At 39.3% G+C, this 18,568-nt stretch overlaps 2 protein-coding genes across 5 annotated transcripts in view; one reads left to right on the plus strand and one right to left on the minus strand.

The window, feature by feature from the left end:
• Positions 1-6,578: 6,578 nt before the first annotated feature.
• On the minus strand, positions 6,579-9,458 carry LOC121304787 (protein FAM72A-like). The gene is made up of 4 exons (XM_041236178.1): positions 9,182-9,458; positions 8,839-8,916; positions 8,073-8,197; positions 6,579-7,442 (listed from the first exon to the last, which is right to left on the minus strand). The coding sequence occupies exons 1-4, from the start codon at positions 9,325-9,327 to the stop codon at positions 7,348-7,350; spliced, it is 444 nt and encodes a 147-aa protein (XP_041092112.1). The 5' UTR covers positions 9,328-9,458; the 3' UTR covers positions 6,579-7,347.
• An 819-nt stretch (positions 9,459-10,277) lies between these two features.
• LOC121304647 (SLIT-ROBO Rho GTPase-activating protein 2-like) overlaps positions 10,278-18,568 on the plus strand; it is a 75,741-nt gene continuing 67,450 nt past the window's right edge. For 3 of the 4 annotated variants that reach the window (XM_041235908.1, XM_041235910.1, XM_041235912.1), the window contains exons 1-2: positions 10,278-10,362; positions 11,721-12,254. In XM_041235908.1, coding sequence (XP_041091842.1) covers positions 12,188-12,254 — 67 coding nt within the window. In that variant the 5' untranslated portion in view covers positions 10,278-10,362; positions 11,721-12,187. Of the gene's footprint in view, positions 10,363-11,206; positions 11,343-11,720; positions 12,255-18,568 lie in introns of those variants that run through there. The other variant, XM_041235909.1, reaches the window with a different exon arrangement.

Consider the following 18,568-nt stretch of genomic DNA (forward strand, 5'->3'; position numbering starts at 1 on the left):
TATTTTAGCAGTTACAGTTTCTCATGTAAAATAAAACCAGGGTTAAAATGGTAAATATTTTATATATATTATATATATATATATATATATATATATATATATATATATATATATATATATAGTATATATTTGATTAAGCTCTGTGTTTTGGAACAATTCTACGTTTGCTTTTATATATACACAGTACTGTCATTTTAATAAAGAAACAAGCTCAAATTGAAATGCAGTTTCAATATACAACAGTGTATTATGTTATTGCCAAATCTATTATGAATAAATCATTTCAAGATTTTTTTTTTTTGTGCAGCAGTTCTAGAGAACACCATTTTGTTTGTCGTGCAGTGACATGCCATTTCTCGTTCTGATTTTATTTCCATTTCAAAGTAAACACGTTATTGCTTTCTGGATCCTTTTCGGGTATGAAGTTGTGAGAAATATGATCCAAGGGACGTAAAAACAACCCAAGCAGCGTTTTTCCCTCAAACAATTGAGTCACCTCACTGCGCAACTATGTTCTGCTCTTTGGGCATGTCTGTGTAATATTACAGAACCCAATACTGTTACAGAAAGTGCTCAATAACTCCAATGGGGCGAATGAATCAACAATGAGCAGCACTCAGCTCACAACAATGGTCATTTTAACCAGGCTGACATCAGTCTTTCCAGCTCTCCGGCACAGAATTGCCTTTTCAGGGCAGGACTCCTTTGTAAGGCCTTTATTGAAATGTTTCACATCATCCCTTCCGCACTTGAGTGAGCTACAAATCAAGGCACGGTCAGACACAATAAATAAATGCAATGCGCAATGAGAGACTCCTTCAAAAACATCCAGAATTTTGCAAATATATATTAACCTAGGCAGTAAAATCATATCAAAGCATCATGCTAAATTATATTGAAAATGTTTTTTTTTAGATTATTAGCATTCCAATTAGCAACGCAATAAAGGGCACTTATTGGAAACACTACAGTGCTTTATAAATCTGATGGGCTACAGTTTCTCATTTTGTGTTTTCCCAGACTTTATGATTCGTAACTATTAATATTTTTTATTTTTTATTTTTTTAACGGGTCTTTCAGAGACAGTAAGTGCTGGCGGTCAGCGTGGAATGTGACACGGCAAGAATAGGATTCCACACTCAACCACTGCGTGGAAGCAAGCGCTCTCGAAGCAGTCATGCTATGAGGCCAACACTTTATTGCACGTCATCACATTGGCATTTAAACACGTTTGGGGTGGCGTGGTAATTGCTTTCTCTAATATATTCCTGCCTAATCCAATCTCAGCCCTGGTGTTCAGTATTGAGCTACTGGTTGCTACAATTTCTTTTTTTAAGACCTGTTTTTACAGACAGCTCATTTCCTTAACAGCTCACTAAACCAAAAGCCAGTAATAAAGAGTTTTTTTTTTTTTTTAAATCCAGATTGACGAGAGATTGCCCTGCAGAGACAAGATTGAAAAAACATATATGCATACATTGTAAAGTATAACACAGGTAAGAAACTAGACATTAGAGTCTACTATACATACTAGAAGGGGACATGAGGTAGAAAAAGACTAAGACAGGGGTGTCCAAAGTTGTCTCTTCCACTCCTGTTCCAACCCCATTCTAAATTGTTTATTTGAACCAATCAAGCCTGCATCCAGACCTCGAAGTAGTTCTCATGTTCCCTGTTAAACCTGGTGTGAAACTCCAGGACCGTGAATGGAAGCCCCTGGACTAAGAGATTATAACTCATGCATAGCTTCGCTGGATGGAGTCTTGCTAGTGTCTGCAGAGGTGAAATGAGGCCCTGGTGTAGGCTTGTCTTTCAGACAGCTGCAAGGCATCACACTGACTGAGCAGATGTTTCCTAAGCCTTGTACCGCGCTGGGTTAAAAAAAATAAATAAACATGGACAGAATGCACAAGGTCTCCAACAGCCGCTCCTGACGGACTTGGCTTCACCTGATCTGTCTTTGTTCCCTGCTTCAGGAATAACAGATATACTGTTTGTTTAGTGAGAGCCTGGCTTTTTCCAGCTTCGGTCTATTGTCTCCAGTGCTGTAAATCGAGACAAAGTCTGCTGTTACTGCCACTGCATTGACAGGACGATCTTACCTTCCTCTATCAGGCGATATGCAGAAAGCTATTTAGTTTTTTTACATATTTCATTTGTCCTAATAAAATGTGCGCTTACTTGCCTCCTTGCAGCGTACACTCTCTAGTGCAAGTCATATACTGTATAGAGTATGCATCGGCACCAAAAGATATTCATACACTACCTGGGACAGGCCTAAATTGACCAGTCTGAATAATGCCCTTTGAGGTGTATGTGTTCACCTTTGAAATGCAAATAACCCTACAATTATAAGAAGTCAAGCAGACAATGCTTTCATCTGCGCCGTCCTTTGGTTCAGTACTTAACTGTCAAAAACGTATGTATGTAGATTCTACCAGACCACAGTCCTGGCTGTGTATGTTCTGTTTCATCATTTATCGTACCCGTCCCCGGCAAAGAAACCAGCCAACACTGCCGTAAGAAACTCCCCTTATAGACTCAACTGTTCCTAGGACTAAAATAGAGAGGGTACTAAGCTAGGATGAGACAGACTGCTCTTCCACCATGACAGAGTAGAGCTGTAGCTACAGCAGCACTCGTCCTTAAGCCAGGAAAGTGGTGAGGGATGAATCCTTTTTTCTTCTAAAATGCTGGCAATCTTTAACTGCGAACTCCCTTTCAGAAGATATGCAGGCTCATATCATGAATAATAGCTTTCTTTCTTGAGGGTAAAGACTTTTACAAAAACTCTGTAATAAAATCCATCTCTTCTCAGCTATTGTTAGTGCTTTGGGGGATACTGTGCCAGTTCAATATTTGTAATACTTTTAAAAAACCTTTTAATGCAACAGAACTAAATCAGTGAAGGAGCACATAGTTGATCTTACAAGCAAAGCCAATTTTAATAGATTTTATAAAAGGATTTTCATTGCGGACAGAGCAGGACCTTAATAGTGCGGATGAAAATAGTTCAGAGAGCATCCCCTTATCTGACTGAAGCAATTACTCAATTTATTACAACACAGCTGGAGCTTAATTCCTGATCCCCATGTCCAGAAAGGGATTTAGTTTGCTGGTTTCAGACTGTGTTGTGGTTGGACACAAAGACAGCCAAACCGGATAACTGAGGTGAAAGGGGCATTCATTGATTCACTCTGAGGCTGCGGTGACGCACAGGCATTCTCATTTATTCTTTCTAACTAAAGTACAATTATTTAGTGCCTGTTCACTAGATCCTTATAGGTCTTGTTTTACATGCCAGTTTGTTTACATTCATTTAACATTATTTTTAACACATCTTTGAATCATTTTAAAGAATACACACAACATTTGGTAAATTCCTCAGTAAGATGTGTTTTATTAACATGAGTGCATGTAGACAGATAGTAGTTTGCAATTAGCCCCCATTGACAGATTATAGTTTATACACAATGGAAGAGGTTCCGATTGCTGATTCAGTATGAGGATGTTTTCAGATTCATGGTTTTGCCCTGGAAAGTCTCAAACCTCTCTCTTTATGTGACCCTGTTTCTCTCTGACCAGTCACTCCTATCAGTGATCTGGGGGGGAGGGGGGACATGACAGCCATACAGAAATTGATTTTGGAGAAGTTGAAAATCACCATCTGGAAAGTTATTAGTCTCTGATTTTCTGTGCAGTATGGCAGGTCAGCATAAATTATTCTGATGAGCCAGCAAAAAAAATAATAATAAAATAGAATTGCTGAGGAACAAATGTGTCTGCTTGTACAGTATAAGCTTGAGAATGGCTGTGAAGAAATAATTGGGCAAGCAGGATTGGATGCACTGTAACAGTTTCTTTAAAGGGACCTGCTGAACGGCAAGACATGGTAACACATAGCATTGTCTACGGGAAGACTGTGGTATAGAAGCAGTACTCGAACAATTACCATTTCTCAATTACTAACAGCAATACAGTACCGATAACGAGCACACACAATGTTTCAAAACATCATTTAATTACTGTGCAGAAATCATTTGTTTGGAACATGTACAAACCATAAAAACAATGAATCGTCAGTCAACGGACAATGCCAGTGATTGCACTACTCCTCTAAATTAGCAAGGCTGTCAGCAGAGTGCATTACCTGCAATCACACAACCCATAAGCTGTACTCAGATTCCAGCGAAACTACCTGAATCAAGACCATCTGTTTAGGAGTAATTACAGGCTTCACTTGAAAGCAGTGGAATCGCACAATTTATTGCCTGATTTCACACGCCGCTCATCTTGTCAAGAAAAGAAATGGGAAACGCAGATGTGTTTTAAACTCCAGCAGTGATGTAGTCCATTTATATTTGATGAAAATCGACATTGCTTTAATGCTCCAAGCCACAGCCTGGTATTCCACTCTTTGGATTTGCACCCGGCATATTTTCACAGCAAGCTCTTTCCTGGATACGGGCAATATGCAGGATCTTCATTGCAGTCTGGGGAGCAATTCCGGCTGTTTGTCCTCTACGCGGATTCTTTTATCGTTAACAAAGAGCACAGCCAGTGCATTTTACATAGCAGCACAATCTGTTACACAAATACAGGGTCCTTTAATGATTGAACTGGAGCGGATCTAAGTCAGAACATCCTAAAACCTGCTTGGTTGCTGGCCTCTGCTTCAGTTAGTTTTTTATTACTGCATTTAGTGAAGTTAATAAGAGTGTCAATAAATTACCCCTGGGGAAAACACTGGCAGGATTCAAATACAGTTAACAAGCTGGGTACTCTAAACCAGGGCAGTCTAGATAGAGCCAGAGGAGTCCAATCCCGTTCCTAGAGGGCAATTCCACTGCAGGTTTAACAGGTAAAATGAGACGATTAACTGCCTCATGGTCTGGATGGCAGTTTAATTAGTGGTAGTAAACAATTTGGAACTAAGACCAGGAGTGGAATAGCCAACTTTGGACACCCCTGACGATACAGCGGTTTGTTAGACTCGTTGTGGCTCTTTCAGTTCATTCCAGTCCAGGATCTTGTTCCAACCTGGACCTTAATTACTTAATCACACAGAACAATCATAAAGAACAAGCTGGAATAAGGTTTGGGAATGCTCAATTCAAGAATCAAGGACATGGTCAGAACAAGGACTACTGGAATAGATTGAAACTGGTTGAGATTGTTAAAACAGACCCCCAGAATCTCTCTACTTGGACCACCACAGGTGTTGTTAATAGAACAGGTCATAGTGAACACCTCTGACTTAATGGTGGTCTTTCTACTCAGCCATCCAAGGGAGGACGTTTACTGTACTTTTCTATCCGAGACTCTTTCAGTTACGTTAGCTATTATTAAGAAGTTAGAAACAACGTAAGTCCTTATGGACTGTTTAAAGTTACTTTGAGGGTCTGTTCAAGTCTGGATGCAAGAGGGTGGGGCATTGGAGCATAAAACAAACAAGAACAGCACAAGACAAAATGAGATGTGAATTTATTTGCTGCAGCATCAGTGAGTAAATGCATCCATTGTTTCGGAACCTGGCTACCAGAGAATTAAACTGCATACACATGCACTATACTGGCATAAACACTTCTATTGTATTCAGCTGTACAACAAAGTTCATTCATTTACTGACTGATATTTTTTTTTTCTTTTCATTCCAGGCTTGATCGTTAACTAATGTAATTCTGCATCAGTTAGCAGCATTTACAATCTACTAATTTAAAGTGACTGTAATTTAAAATCAATACACACATACTTTATTTGCAGTGAACCGATTATCCCAGAATAGTCTACTAAAAGCCTACTAATTTGTCATGAATTAATAATAGCATACCAGTACGCTGCTAATGTACTGTATTAGAATTTCCAGCTTTGCTAAAAGAAGTTACAGACACGTTTACAGCTGTGAAACCAGGTAGGCAGTCTGAAACACAATGAGGAACTTCATAACAAACAATACAAAAAAATGTTTAGGTTTTTTTTTTTTTTTTTTTTTATATATTTTAATATTAGCATAAATACAAAACAGTGCAGCTCCACACATATACACATATATACAAAGTGAAAGTCAGTGCAATTGCAGCCTATTATTTTTTTATGCAGATGTTTTATCAAAGTAGATATAAATATATCTTTGCTTCAATGCAAATGAAAAAAAAAGGTGCTTAGCACATTAAAGTAGAAAAATCCTCAATTTCCAAAGCAGACATGTGTCAGTTTAAGATGAGTTTGTGTCAGTTACAGCTTTCAAGCTCAAGTCTTATAGGCTATAGCCTTCTTTTCATTATTATGTTCGCTGCCTCATCTTTTACACTCAAGAATTTTCTAAATCTTGATTGAGAGTTGCGTCGATGCATGTCAACATAAAATAAATATAAAAAAATAATAAGATTTCGGAAATCAACTGCTGAGCAAGAAAACACAAACGCAGCCAACCAATGAATGCTGCTGCTGCTCTTAATAATACTGCAATCTTCAAATCTGATCATCCTACTCGAATTTTTATTTAAAAAACACCATATTTATAAATATTGTTGAAAAGTATAAAAAATAAATCTAACAAAAATATAGAAATCCTTTGACTGTGCAATAAGTAACTTATAATACATGTCTTGTTTTAATTCAAAGTTAAATTACTCTTCAACCTAGTAAGAAAGAACCACAAGAACTCTAAAACTCGTTTCCTTTTCAATTGTGGGACCTTGAACTTCCAGTGCAATTCTAACACAGTATCCTTTTGTCTGTTTGGTTTCCAATCCCTTTCAGGGATAAAGTAACCACTTTAGATATCAACCTTCAGACTGCCGACAGCGTTGTGGACAGCAGCTGAATGTTAATCTGAACCACAAGGTAAAAAAGATGAAAGGGGGAATCTCAATAATAAAAAATATCTGTCCTTCCTGTACATTATATAAAATCCAATGACTGTGTAACTTATTAAAAAAACGCAACAACGTTTCAAGTCGATTGCCTTGCAGATATAAACCACTACAGAAATACCATATAATCCCTCTCGTGGAACAGGTATACCGCCTATCAAGAACAGATCAGAGCAATCTCAATATTGTACTGTAATGCCAGCTGGGGCAGACTAATACAGAGTTTCACATCAGCAGGACTCTCCTGCCGTTTAACGATTGAGGATGTAACTGACTGCATTTTCTTTTATGGATGGATGATTTATTTGGACGTTTGATTGATTTGGAAATAATGACGGAGAAGCACGAAGCAATATCAACGTTTCGTTAGCTACCAGATCAGGTAGCATTACAACTCAAGTTCATATGCATCTCACAGTGTAATCGATGGATGTGTCAATATCAGAGGTCTCCACACTGAAGTATCATCTTTCTATCTGATACATTCCTCTTCAGACAGACTGTCTATCCCTTCGTCGTCGCTCTCCTCAGTGTCAGGCAGGTCTCCCCAAAGCAGAAGTTTTGATCCTGAATCGCAACACAAGATTTTAACAATGTTCCCAATGTGCTCAAAAGGGGCGGGGGGGACAGCAGAAATAACAAGAAGTTTTGATTCTCTCTGCCTAAACGCTGCAAATACTGCAGTATTTTAGTTGTGTTGCAAATACAGCACAATAGTGTAAATTAAAAGTAAATGCGTTGCACAGTCAATCTGGACTCGCCCAACCCAGCAAAGTACAGCAAAACTGCATGGATTAATTCAGTATCAAACTACAGTGTGAGCACAAGCAAAACTGCATAGATTAATTCAGTTTCAAACTCAGCATTAGGTTTACTTTTCTGCTGTGCAAACACGTTGTTCTAGCAATACATAATGTTACAGTAATTATATCCTACATACCTTATAGCGGTCTTCTACGCATTAACATTGCATCATTTATTTTACACTCTAGTGCAGTGCTTCTTGCTATTGGTTATCTGAGTGGTTACTAACACTCCAAATATGTTAAGGGTTAAAATATAACGTTAAAGTTTCAACTTTTAGGAAATTAAAAGAAATCTACTACAGCTAATTCCAGTAAATGGCATTCTAGAAAAAGAAAGTAATGCAGTGCAAACCATTGCTTTCCGTGGCAAAGCTGTCCCTCAAATGCTTACCTGATGAGTCCAGCCTGCTAGTAGCAGACACAGTTGCACTGTGAAACATCCAGAAATGGCCATTATTACAGGACAGCAGGCAGGGATTACAGGGGGCCACCACATGGTACCCAACAATGTTACCACTGGAACACAGGAATCAGAAATATAAGCAGATTCCAATGGAAACACTACAGAGGACTATGAAGATACATATGCCAAGAGACTAGCTTTCCAGCATGAGTGTTCTGTTTACGGATGCGAATTATGAAGTCATATTTGTCAACTGTATTACTGTTTTTAAATCATTATATATATATATATATATATATATATATATATATATATATATATTTATCTGCTTTAAACTAACTAAACATATATATATATATATATATATATATATATATATATATATATACACACACACACTATACTAGACTGTAGCATTTTACAGTAGCAAAAGATTCACCTGGATTGGAGTAATGCTTGTGGTTAAGCAAGCTTTTAGATTATACTCTAAAATACAATTTCATATGATAATATTAAAACTTTCAATATTCATAATCCTTCAGGCTGCGTTCAGTGTGTTGACCCTCCTTGTCCCCATTGTGATAACCGTTTATATATAGAAAGCTTTTAAGCCGGCAATCAAACATTCCCAAGAGATGTGTGACTCATCAGACTGGCTAATTGTTAACGTGCCCTCTGCACCACTTTGAAAAGCAGCAAAGCCTAACTGAAAACAAATCTGTCTGTATTAAAAAAAAAAAAAAAAAATACCCACCATTTCAAGCATGCTATGTCTTTCAGTTTGCATTTGCAGCTTGCTGTGGAATAGCAGTTTGCAACAAAGTCAACCGAGCTGCAGAAGATAAGAGGCGTTAATTAGCATTACTGCGTGCCTCCTTATATTTAAACCCCAAACATTTGACAATAAACGCCGCATGTCATTCGACATGTAAGCATCACTACTGGCGGTGCGTCACCCATACTGGATTTAATTAACACTCTGAAAAAGTCTATTTTGGAAACATGCAGTTAAAGCACTGTAGCCGATTACAAAACCAGCCGCCGTCTCACTGCACAGAGCCCCTGCACGTCCGTGCATTTTAATAATTGCACCCTACCTGTTCGGCGGTATATCAGTCGAATAGAGCTCAACTTCAGTATCGGCCAAAAGGGCAGCTTTCATTCCTCGTGTGCACAGGACGCTTTCGCAGAACGCGCAGTGAATGAGTGAAACGCACTTGCTTTTAAAGGTCGAGGCTGACATTGTCGTATAAACACGATATTAGTCCCAGTCGGCACCGATCTAAAGCAACAATCACCGAACGGCAACCGATGTATCACGCAGATTACCAATCGATTTGCATTCTGAAAAGAAACTGTGTAATAATAACGCGTAATTGTGTTTAATGGAGTTTCAGTCAAACAATAGGTGACCGTAAATCTACATTCATAATGTACCTGGTTTGGTTTTGATTTGTTTTAATGGCTATAGCAACGACGTGTTTTTTATCCTGTGTAGCTGCACTGTTATCAATTTCTCTGTAAACCTCGTAGTGTTGCTGTTTCAACTCAGCAGGTGTTTCGCACTGTACTTTGTTGTCCAGTATTAAGACGGAAACTTCCTGAAACAATTTCAAATTGGGCCAGTTGGCATTCTGATTGGCTTTTGCGAGAACCAGGCAGCGAGCCATTGGCTAACGCCGGAACAGCTTTTAGTTTTGATTGGTGAGAATCGCGGGTATTTAACTTCTAGTGCGCTACCATTGGTTTACTTGTCCTACAAAACCCCGCCCAGCCAAACAAATAAAAACCGTTATTTACAACAGGGCCGCTCTCTGATTGGTTACTTTTACAAAATCGATTCTATGGTTTACAGGAAACTGCCCTCAAAAAACTGATCACACATTTTTATTTGTAAAATACCCACGTTATCCTTATTATAAGTCCCATCTCCGGCGCCGCAGTAGTTCTCCTCATTAGTAATAGTTGAGTTATAGTCCCGCCTCGTATTAGTCATAGGTGAGATGTGATTGGACAGATGCGAGTGCTGAAATTGGAGCGCCGCCTTTCCCTGAATTGTTAGTATATCCCTTTTGATTTGATACAAGAGGTGTCAATCTATTTCTAATCAGCCAATGGGGACGTGGGGTGGTTTTCCTAACCCAGGGGAAAGGGGCGGGGTTAGTTTTTTCCAAGGTGCTTGGTGAAATTCTCTCATGTTTCGAGTCTATGCTGTGAAAGGGGAGATGTCCAGAATCGTGAGCGGATTATAAAAAGCAAATGGAAAATAGGGTTCGAGGTAAATATGTATTTTCATTATAACAAGCAGGTCAGACAGTTTTGCAGAAGGAAACAATAATCTGTGGTGCCTGTGGAATTGGGCGCTTGTTGCATTGAAGTTTGAGTAGGACTTCTGTTGTTAGAGGAGCGCATTGTGAAGTCTGACTGACTCGTGTAACCAGGCTATGCTGCTACAACTTCTCTATTAAAAATAATGCAATGGGAACAACTGCCCTGTGTAACTATTTCTGCGTAACGTACAAATCATAAGGCAAACGCAAAACGTATAGTGCACGTTTTTGCATTTACAGTCTATTAAAAATGTGCTATTATGCTGTGTATTCTGATAGAATTAAATAATCTTATTTTCTTCAGTAGCCTTTTGTCAAAACGATTGGCATTGCGTTGACAGGCTATAATGAACACAGGAGAGACTGCAGCATTGTCCCAGCAGAATGTAGCTACTTTATCACGGCTACTTCGTTTCAGCGGTACATTTACCTTGCAACTGTTTTATTGTAATGAAAGCGAGCCTGATAATTCAATCGTTTGTATCGGCTATGAAACAAGTGTTTGCGTATGTTACCTGGCTTTTGCAATACAGTAAAAGCTGTCTCTTGTTTGCGCAACTCGCTTTTTTTTTTTGGCAGGGGGGGTGTAGGTTTGACCCAGCTTCCTGCGGTTTAATATTTCTCTTTCTATCGGATAATAGTCCAGTGATTTTCATTACTTCAGCCCCTTTGTTATCCAGCACTCCTGTTGCATTTCCTGTTCGCTAGCCCTCTCCGTTGGCTTTGATGATGTTTTTACAGATTTGCTGTTGCGGGGCTCCAGTTGCCGAGCTAGTTGTTTGACCCCCCTCTCGGTAGCTGCTGCTTGCATCATTTCATTCCCACATGCTTCCCAGGGGCGCTGGAACCATTGCACATCGTCTCACCACGCTAGTCTAGTTCCATTACATGAATATTTAAGGACCCGGCATTGACTTTACTAAATACAGTATGTGTGTGTGTGTGTTTTATTATTGTTATTTTAACATGCTGTTATTATTGTTAAATTAACGATCTTTTTAAAATGATTAGTTAACATTGTCTGGTCAAAGTGCTATGAAACACACGAATGTCATGTCTGATTTTTATTGTTTTTATTATCTATCTATATGTATGTGTGTATTGAAACAATTCGCTCTCCACTTCTGTCGATTTTGAGGTAGGCTACACAATGCTATAACTCAGCGTACTGGATTACAGCTGTTTAAGTTGTCGATATATTTTGTAACCCCTACCTTCTCTATCCATGTGGGTTGTGTGAGCATTGTTTTGCAACATTCCCTTGCATCCAGCCCTTAATAATAAGCAACACCTATCCTTGTTTCAGAAGGAAGACACCCACTCCGTGACACACTGCCTGTCGTGATATCGATGTCTGCAACCAGGAAAAGCTTTTGGGAAATACGGGAATTGTAATTGCCAACGTTTTTTTTTTTTTGTTTGGTTTTGCTTTTGTTTTTTGCATTTCTTTTGTGTGTGTGTGCAGGTCTTCAAAACAACAGCTTATTCCATTGACCTGCAGATTTCATACCCCTAGCAAAATACAACGAGGAAGAACTGGGCACCTTACCGGTTTCATTGCTAGTATAAATTCTCCGGATGGAATGGCTTTCGAGATGCAACGATAACAACACTGTTGGCTTGGGTGCATTACCTATGTGGATCTGATATTAGCCTACCCACGCCATCGCTCACCACCAATCGCTATTATTATTATTATTATTATTATATATTATTATTATTATTATTATTATTATTATTATTATTTGCTAAAGAAGAAAAAGCAAAGCAATCATGACATCGCCGGCTAAATTCCGAAAAGAGAAGGAGATCATTGCTGAATATGAAACTCAAGTCAAAGGTAGGTCTGCTAGTATTATTCCTAAATGCGAAATGCATGGTGTATTCTCCCCATTTTTTGAAACGTTACCGGTCTTCTGGTTGAAGATCAAACGGCGCGGTTTAACCCTGTCCTAGTATAGCAGTGTAAACACTCAGTAGGTTTGGGTGTTGCTACCACAGTATACAGTATTGCTCCATTTGTATTGTCATGTGTTTTGTTCAGTCTGTAAATATATGCTGCATCGCTGGGCTTTCTCTGCCGGCAGACTGTAGAACATTTCAAGTCCAATTTTCTCAACGTTAGCCGTTTGAGTCTATGTTGCACAGTGTTTGAATAGACGTGTAATTTCTTTTTTCTTTTTTAAAAGAGCGCATAATCAGATTGTGAACGTTGTAATAATTCTGGTGTTTTTATGCTACAGTAGGCTATGTTGTTAACAAACCTAAGTACAAAGGGACTGGCTGAGAGGGGCAGCATCTTTAGATTTATTACCCCACCCCCTTGCCAAGTGCAGTACATGTTGATTTTCAAGTTATTGATTCCTCTTGCTGTCGCACTGATGTATGCTTTACCCGCCACTCCGATACTTCTGCATGCAATTAAACAAGACAACACGTTGGACTGAATAGATGCAGTCTGGTGAAATGTGCGGTTGAAGCAACGGTTGTCCAGTGCTGAAAATATTGGAGTGTGGAGCTCCTGTAACGATGTATACGTGATATTATTTGCACGCTGATCCATGTTATTGCTGTACAAATCGGAGTCCTTCTTTAAGTTGCTATGTTAGACCAAAATGTCTGTTGTGAGTTTGGAATTGTGTTCTTTTTGTGTTGCTGTGTATCTACCATGACAACAGTAGACAAGGCAGCCTGCAGAATTGGCTTAGCAGGTGGGATATAGAGTAGTATAGAATATCTTCAACATGCAGTTGTTAATTATGCAGGTCATGAAGGAAATGGTTGACAAGACCAATGGCATGAAAGGGCCTGCTGTGGGAGACTGGGATCTCCAGCTCTAATTCCCCAGATTCCCCAGGCCCACACATACAGTTATTAGAATGGGAATCTAGACAGAGAAGCTTCCATGGGACTATTCCAGTGTGTGTGTGTCAGTGAGAGGCTAGTGCAGTTCACTGCATTGCGTTTTACAGGCTGGTGTTTATTAGTACACTGTTTATTTTGGATTATTGATCTCCAGCCCTGCTTCTAAATGACTGCATACAGATGGTAAAGGTCACACTCCTTCTCTCTTGTATTAAATGAGGTGTGGGCTACGCTGCAGCATAGAAATTGTTTTTAACCTGTTGTTGAGGGCCCAAGATCTCACCACAGGACCATGACATCATCAAAATCAAACCTCTGTGTATGACGACAGTACAGAACAGTAGATGACTTAATGTACTGTTTCCATGGAATGGCCCCACCTTGACATTGCACCACAGTGTCCCATGCTAAGGTAAACTAACCAGTCTTCAACGAAATATCCCAGACATGCTGTGTGACCAGTTTTCAAAATAATTTGAAGCATTCCCCGGTTAAATATGTAAGCTTCACCCTGTGCATATATTTCTGATATTTAAAGATTTATTTTCATATTAGCGCTGACTCTGAGACACTGACCTTTTCGTTGCCTTCTGGTTATCCTGGACACAGCCAGGAAGCCGGCAAGAAAAGTAAATAATGAATAAAGTGATTACTGTAGCAACGGCACATTTGGAAGCAGACCCTGTTTAAAGACTGCCAAGTACTTCTTCTTTATTAGATCTAGATTAAATTAACATATATAGCTTGTATACCATCCCCTTTTATAAAATTACAGATGTTTCCACTTTCTTCTTTGTTCATCCACGATGAGAGGCAGATTAGCTGCCTGTGAAGAACAATTTGAATAGCATTGTTTTCTTTGAAGGAAAGCTGTATCGGAAAGTTATTCTGCTGATCCTACGCGAGCCAGTCTGAGGTGCTGGGTCCCGAATCAATACCCCCTTATATAGAAACAAGATTATTACAGCTGACTGCTGTGTCTAATGAAGGGCTGGGGCACAGGAGGGTTGCATCAAATTGTCTTCTTTTAATTGTAATGTGATTGATTGCTTAATCGGGTAGCCAGGCATTTCCTAGGATACCCAGCCCAAACCCAAAAGGACATGGAAGCTCTCTGTGTGACTGGTTTGTTTGTTGCTCAAGCAGGGGAAAGAAATTTGACAGAAAACCTTTAAGAAAGAGACTCTGAAATCGGTGCCCCAAGCGAGGATGTGGGCTTGCGGAGGTTTTAAACAGGGTCTGGTACATTGCACAGCACTGTTAGCCATCACAAATATAAAAATTAAACAAATAAAGCAAGCTTGTTTTCCGTTTAGTAGAATGCAGAGAAGAATGTGACGCTAGCTGAGGAACCTTCAAGGTTTTTTAGTGTTTTTTTTTGCATATCAAACCAGTTTATCACAGTGTAGAGTATGTCAATTAAAGTTGAGAATTCATGTTTGCATACTTCTTGATGCCACTGTAAAAATAAACAAATACAAAACAACAAAAACACGTCAATTAAACCGAAGTGCCGTGCAGATCTGAAGGGGGTCCCTGCAGAGCGTTGATGAGGCATGCATTTGCATTGCAGTTGGCGCGTGTGGCAGTGCGCTGTCGGTTTGAGTGTGTGCATCAGCACAGATATTGGGGTTCCCTTAAAGGGATAGGCGTGTAATTAGCGATGCACATAAACAAGATGCAATAGGATTTATCAAGTGTCCTCTTCGTTCTCCTGTGTGTAGTACTGTAGCACGTAGAAGTAAATACCATTGTGTTTGGGTACATGAGCAGAATGGTTTAGATCTTAGAATTTAGAATGAGTTATGAATTTACAATCATGTGTCTTTAAAAATAAAAAAAATAGGATAATTAAAGCTAGATTATTTAATTCAGCGATCCATATTGGTACTAAGCACAGGGGTGTGCTAATAAGCTCAAGCTGGAAAAACCATATGTGTTTTACTAAGACTGTGTTGTGTGGGAGATTATATAAAAATTAAAATGAAAAAAAAAAAAAATCTTTTTTTAATTGATGCTCAAAGCGCTAGAAATCACGTTCTCTTTCTGTTAACTGGTTTTCATCTAATGGAATTCGTTTGGAAGAGGTCCTCGTTGATATGCACTGTGCAGCCCCTTTCCAGACAGCTGTGCATTCACTGCATTCTGTGCTGTAGGCAGACATGCATGCCTTCCTGTAGTCATAGTATCAAAGAGTGATAACCAGAAGTTGCTGACTGACCGATAGGCAAGTAGCCATTTAACCCTTTAAGGTCTTCTGCATATATTTAGGGATGGGTTTGATTAACCTGAACCCTGATAAGCCACCCCCTGGGTTTTAGAGTATTTTACAGCACCAGGATTACTCCTAAAAATGTGTAGTTGATGCAGTGCATTCCCTAGTGCTGTAAAATGTGGCTCGGTTGATCAAACCCCCAGTTGCGGCTTTCGGTTCTAATTTGGCTGATCAAGGTGACCATTCATCCAGTGTATACAGTACAAACAGTTAATGCTGGATCCTGTGTAGATTAATGGAGTTGAGCCTGCTGTCTCGTCAGATGGCTGTCCCGCTGGAGATGAGAGATAGCTTTTTGGTTGCTCTGCTCCAAGACCTGATCCATCATAAGCCTCCCTCTGCATTAGCATCATTTTACTGAGGAAATGGAAATGACAACATTGACTTAGTGTCTAATGAATGTGATCTTCTCCCACTCGATAATGTCATTTATTGAAACACCTTGGAGACAGACCGAGCACTCCTCGAAATGAAGTCAGGGTGCATCAACTTCATGCTGTGTCAGAGAGGAGCTGCCGCTTCCTTCACCCCTGGCATCGCCAAAAAGGGACCACAGTCTATTTTTTTTTACCTGCTTAAAATACTGCTTCTTAAATTATTCTAGCCTGCCCTGATTGCACAATCACCTTTTTTGTCATTTCACAAATAAGCCAGCACAAAACGAACCCTTCATAAGAACATTTTTTTAATTCTGTGTCCATACCCTCTGGTGACAACAATAATCCCCCTAATAATTTTATTTTATTTTTTTTCTCGAGGGTTTACTTTGCATACACAATAGAAATTGGGACTGAAGAGGTCATGCTTTAACTCCAACAGATTTCCAATAAAACTGTTTGAAGAATTGGTTTTGTGTTTTTTTTTTTTCCCCCCCTTTGGTACATGTTTTGAATGGGGATTGGTAGATAAAGTCCAGCTGTCTTTCAGTTCTGTTTGGTATTGGATGAAGAGCTGGTTGTGCCATGAAGGGGGCGTGGCCTGCATGGGGGAGGATCCTGAATCTGATGTCAAAAGGTTGCAAGATGTTTGCTGAACATTCCTCCCTGGTTTCTTCTGCAGCATCACTTAACAAATCTGCTAACTAAGCCCTTTCCTGGCTGCGCACCAAGAAGCTAGTGGGAGAAAACTAAAATTATCCAGATTGACTTAAACCGCGTTATTGGTGGATATATTCTAACATTGCTGGCATTGCCTTGAAGGCTGATCCTCTGGAAATCAAATAACTCTGTGAAATTTTACAGCAGGTGTTATTTAAACACATTGTCAGCATTAAAATGTGGCAGTAAATTGGCAGTGGCACCTTGCTATTTTGCCATATGCCACCTTGTTTGCAAGTAGGGAGCGTTTTCTTTCTTCCAGATCACACAGGAGGAGTAACCAGTGTGCTCTTTGAGATTTGCATGGCTTTTACAGCTTTGATTGTAGGTTGGGGACAATTCTGAACCGTTTAAAAGTATGTTTGTGCCTCACAGAGAGAATCATGCTGTGTGCTGAACTTCCAAAACAGGTTTTCCAAAATAGGATACGTGCATGTTAAAAGCAACTTTCTTGTACAAAAAAAAAAAAAGCATTTTCTGTTTCCCATCCTGCTATAACAGAGCATTTTCTTAATAACCTCTTACTGCTGAAGATAGCCGGGACGTGCTTATTTGGATAAGTGGCGTAGGCACTAAGCAGTCCCTTGTGCTCTGACCACACTGCGAGTGGATTGTGCAGTATGTGTAGGAAGGCTGTAACAGCTCATTGAAGTCCAAGAGAGAAACGCTTTTACAAAGCGCCACTGTCTGTCTAGGTTTTGTTTTTCCAAACCAGTCTTGTTAATATAATCTCCATGGTTTTAAAATTCTGTCCTTTATTTTTCAATGAAGGGCAAAAGGGGAAATTGTCTGCATTGCAAAGGTAATACAGTAATAAGCAGTTTGTTGTTGTTTTTTTTTTTTTTTAACATTTGGTATTCCCTTTGGAATCTACTACCTAAATTTGTATAGACTATTCTTTTGTTAAATAAAATAACCGACAGTGGGAAGAGGTTTTGTGAAAAAGCAACAGACCTGCCACACAGACGCTTATTACACAGCGCAGCGTTCCGAGGCAGAGACGGCAGCTATTTGAATTAACATTTGCATGCCGCTTTCTGAACACAACCCAAACAAAGCTTGCCGTGTTTATCTTCAGGTAGAAATGTAGAATGAAACACTTTTGGAGAGGTAGTATTGACACTTGGTGAAGAATGTACATTGAAATCTGAAACAAATCTAAAACAATGCCTCGCTGACTTTAATACAGGAAGAATTTCAAGCCTCTTAAATAACAATTAGGTGTTTTACCACCCAAGAAAGTTTCATTTCTTCAATTGCACTGTATCTGCCTTGTGTGACGATTTATTTTAGTTTTACCGCAATCTAGTGCCACCCCTAATGAAGCTGCTGCAGTTTTAAAGGTGATGTCCCTTTAAACAAACTGAGCTGGTTTCTGTTTCATAATTAAACTCAGAAAAATCAGTCAATTACAAAACCTTAATGTCGTGCGTGAACATAATTCTGGTCGCCTTCATTTTATTTCAAACAGAGCAGACAAATTACGTGAACTGTGCATCCCTCGCATTTAATTTTTGCAGTCACCTAATTTAATGTTGTGCTTCTGTTATTTTCCCCACTAGTTTAAGCATACAAATGAATACCTGTTGCGTGTGCACTGATAGCAAGTCCTTCAGGCTCCTGCTGCGAGTATTTCAACAAGCATATCGCAAAGCATTTTGGGATGTCGGAGGATACACAAAAAATATGCTTCTGATGCGCTCTAATTTAGAACCGGACTCCAGTAAGATATTAAGCGCAGTGCAGTGTGGATGCTAAACGTGTTTAGCACTTTTAAGCTGGTTAAAAGCCAAAGTGTGGACCGGGCCTCAGTCTTTCTTCCAGGTATCTCTGTATTTTGTAGTTGCTGTACAATCCAGTAGGAGCTGCATTACAATGAGGAGCACAGTATTGCTGCTCATGAGGGATTGTGTGTGG

The sequence above is a fragment of the Polyodon spathula genome, chromosome 39, assembly GCF_017654505.1.
Source record: "Polyodon spathula isolate WHYD16114869_AA chromosome 39, ASM1765450v1, whole genome shotgun sequence".
NCBI classification, from domain to species: Eukaryota; Metazoa; Chordata; class Actinopteri; order Acipenseriformes; family Polyodontidae; genus Polyodon; species Polyodon spathula.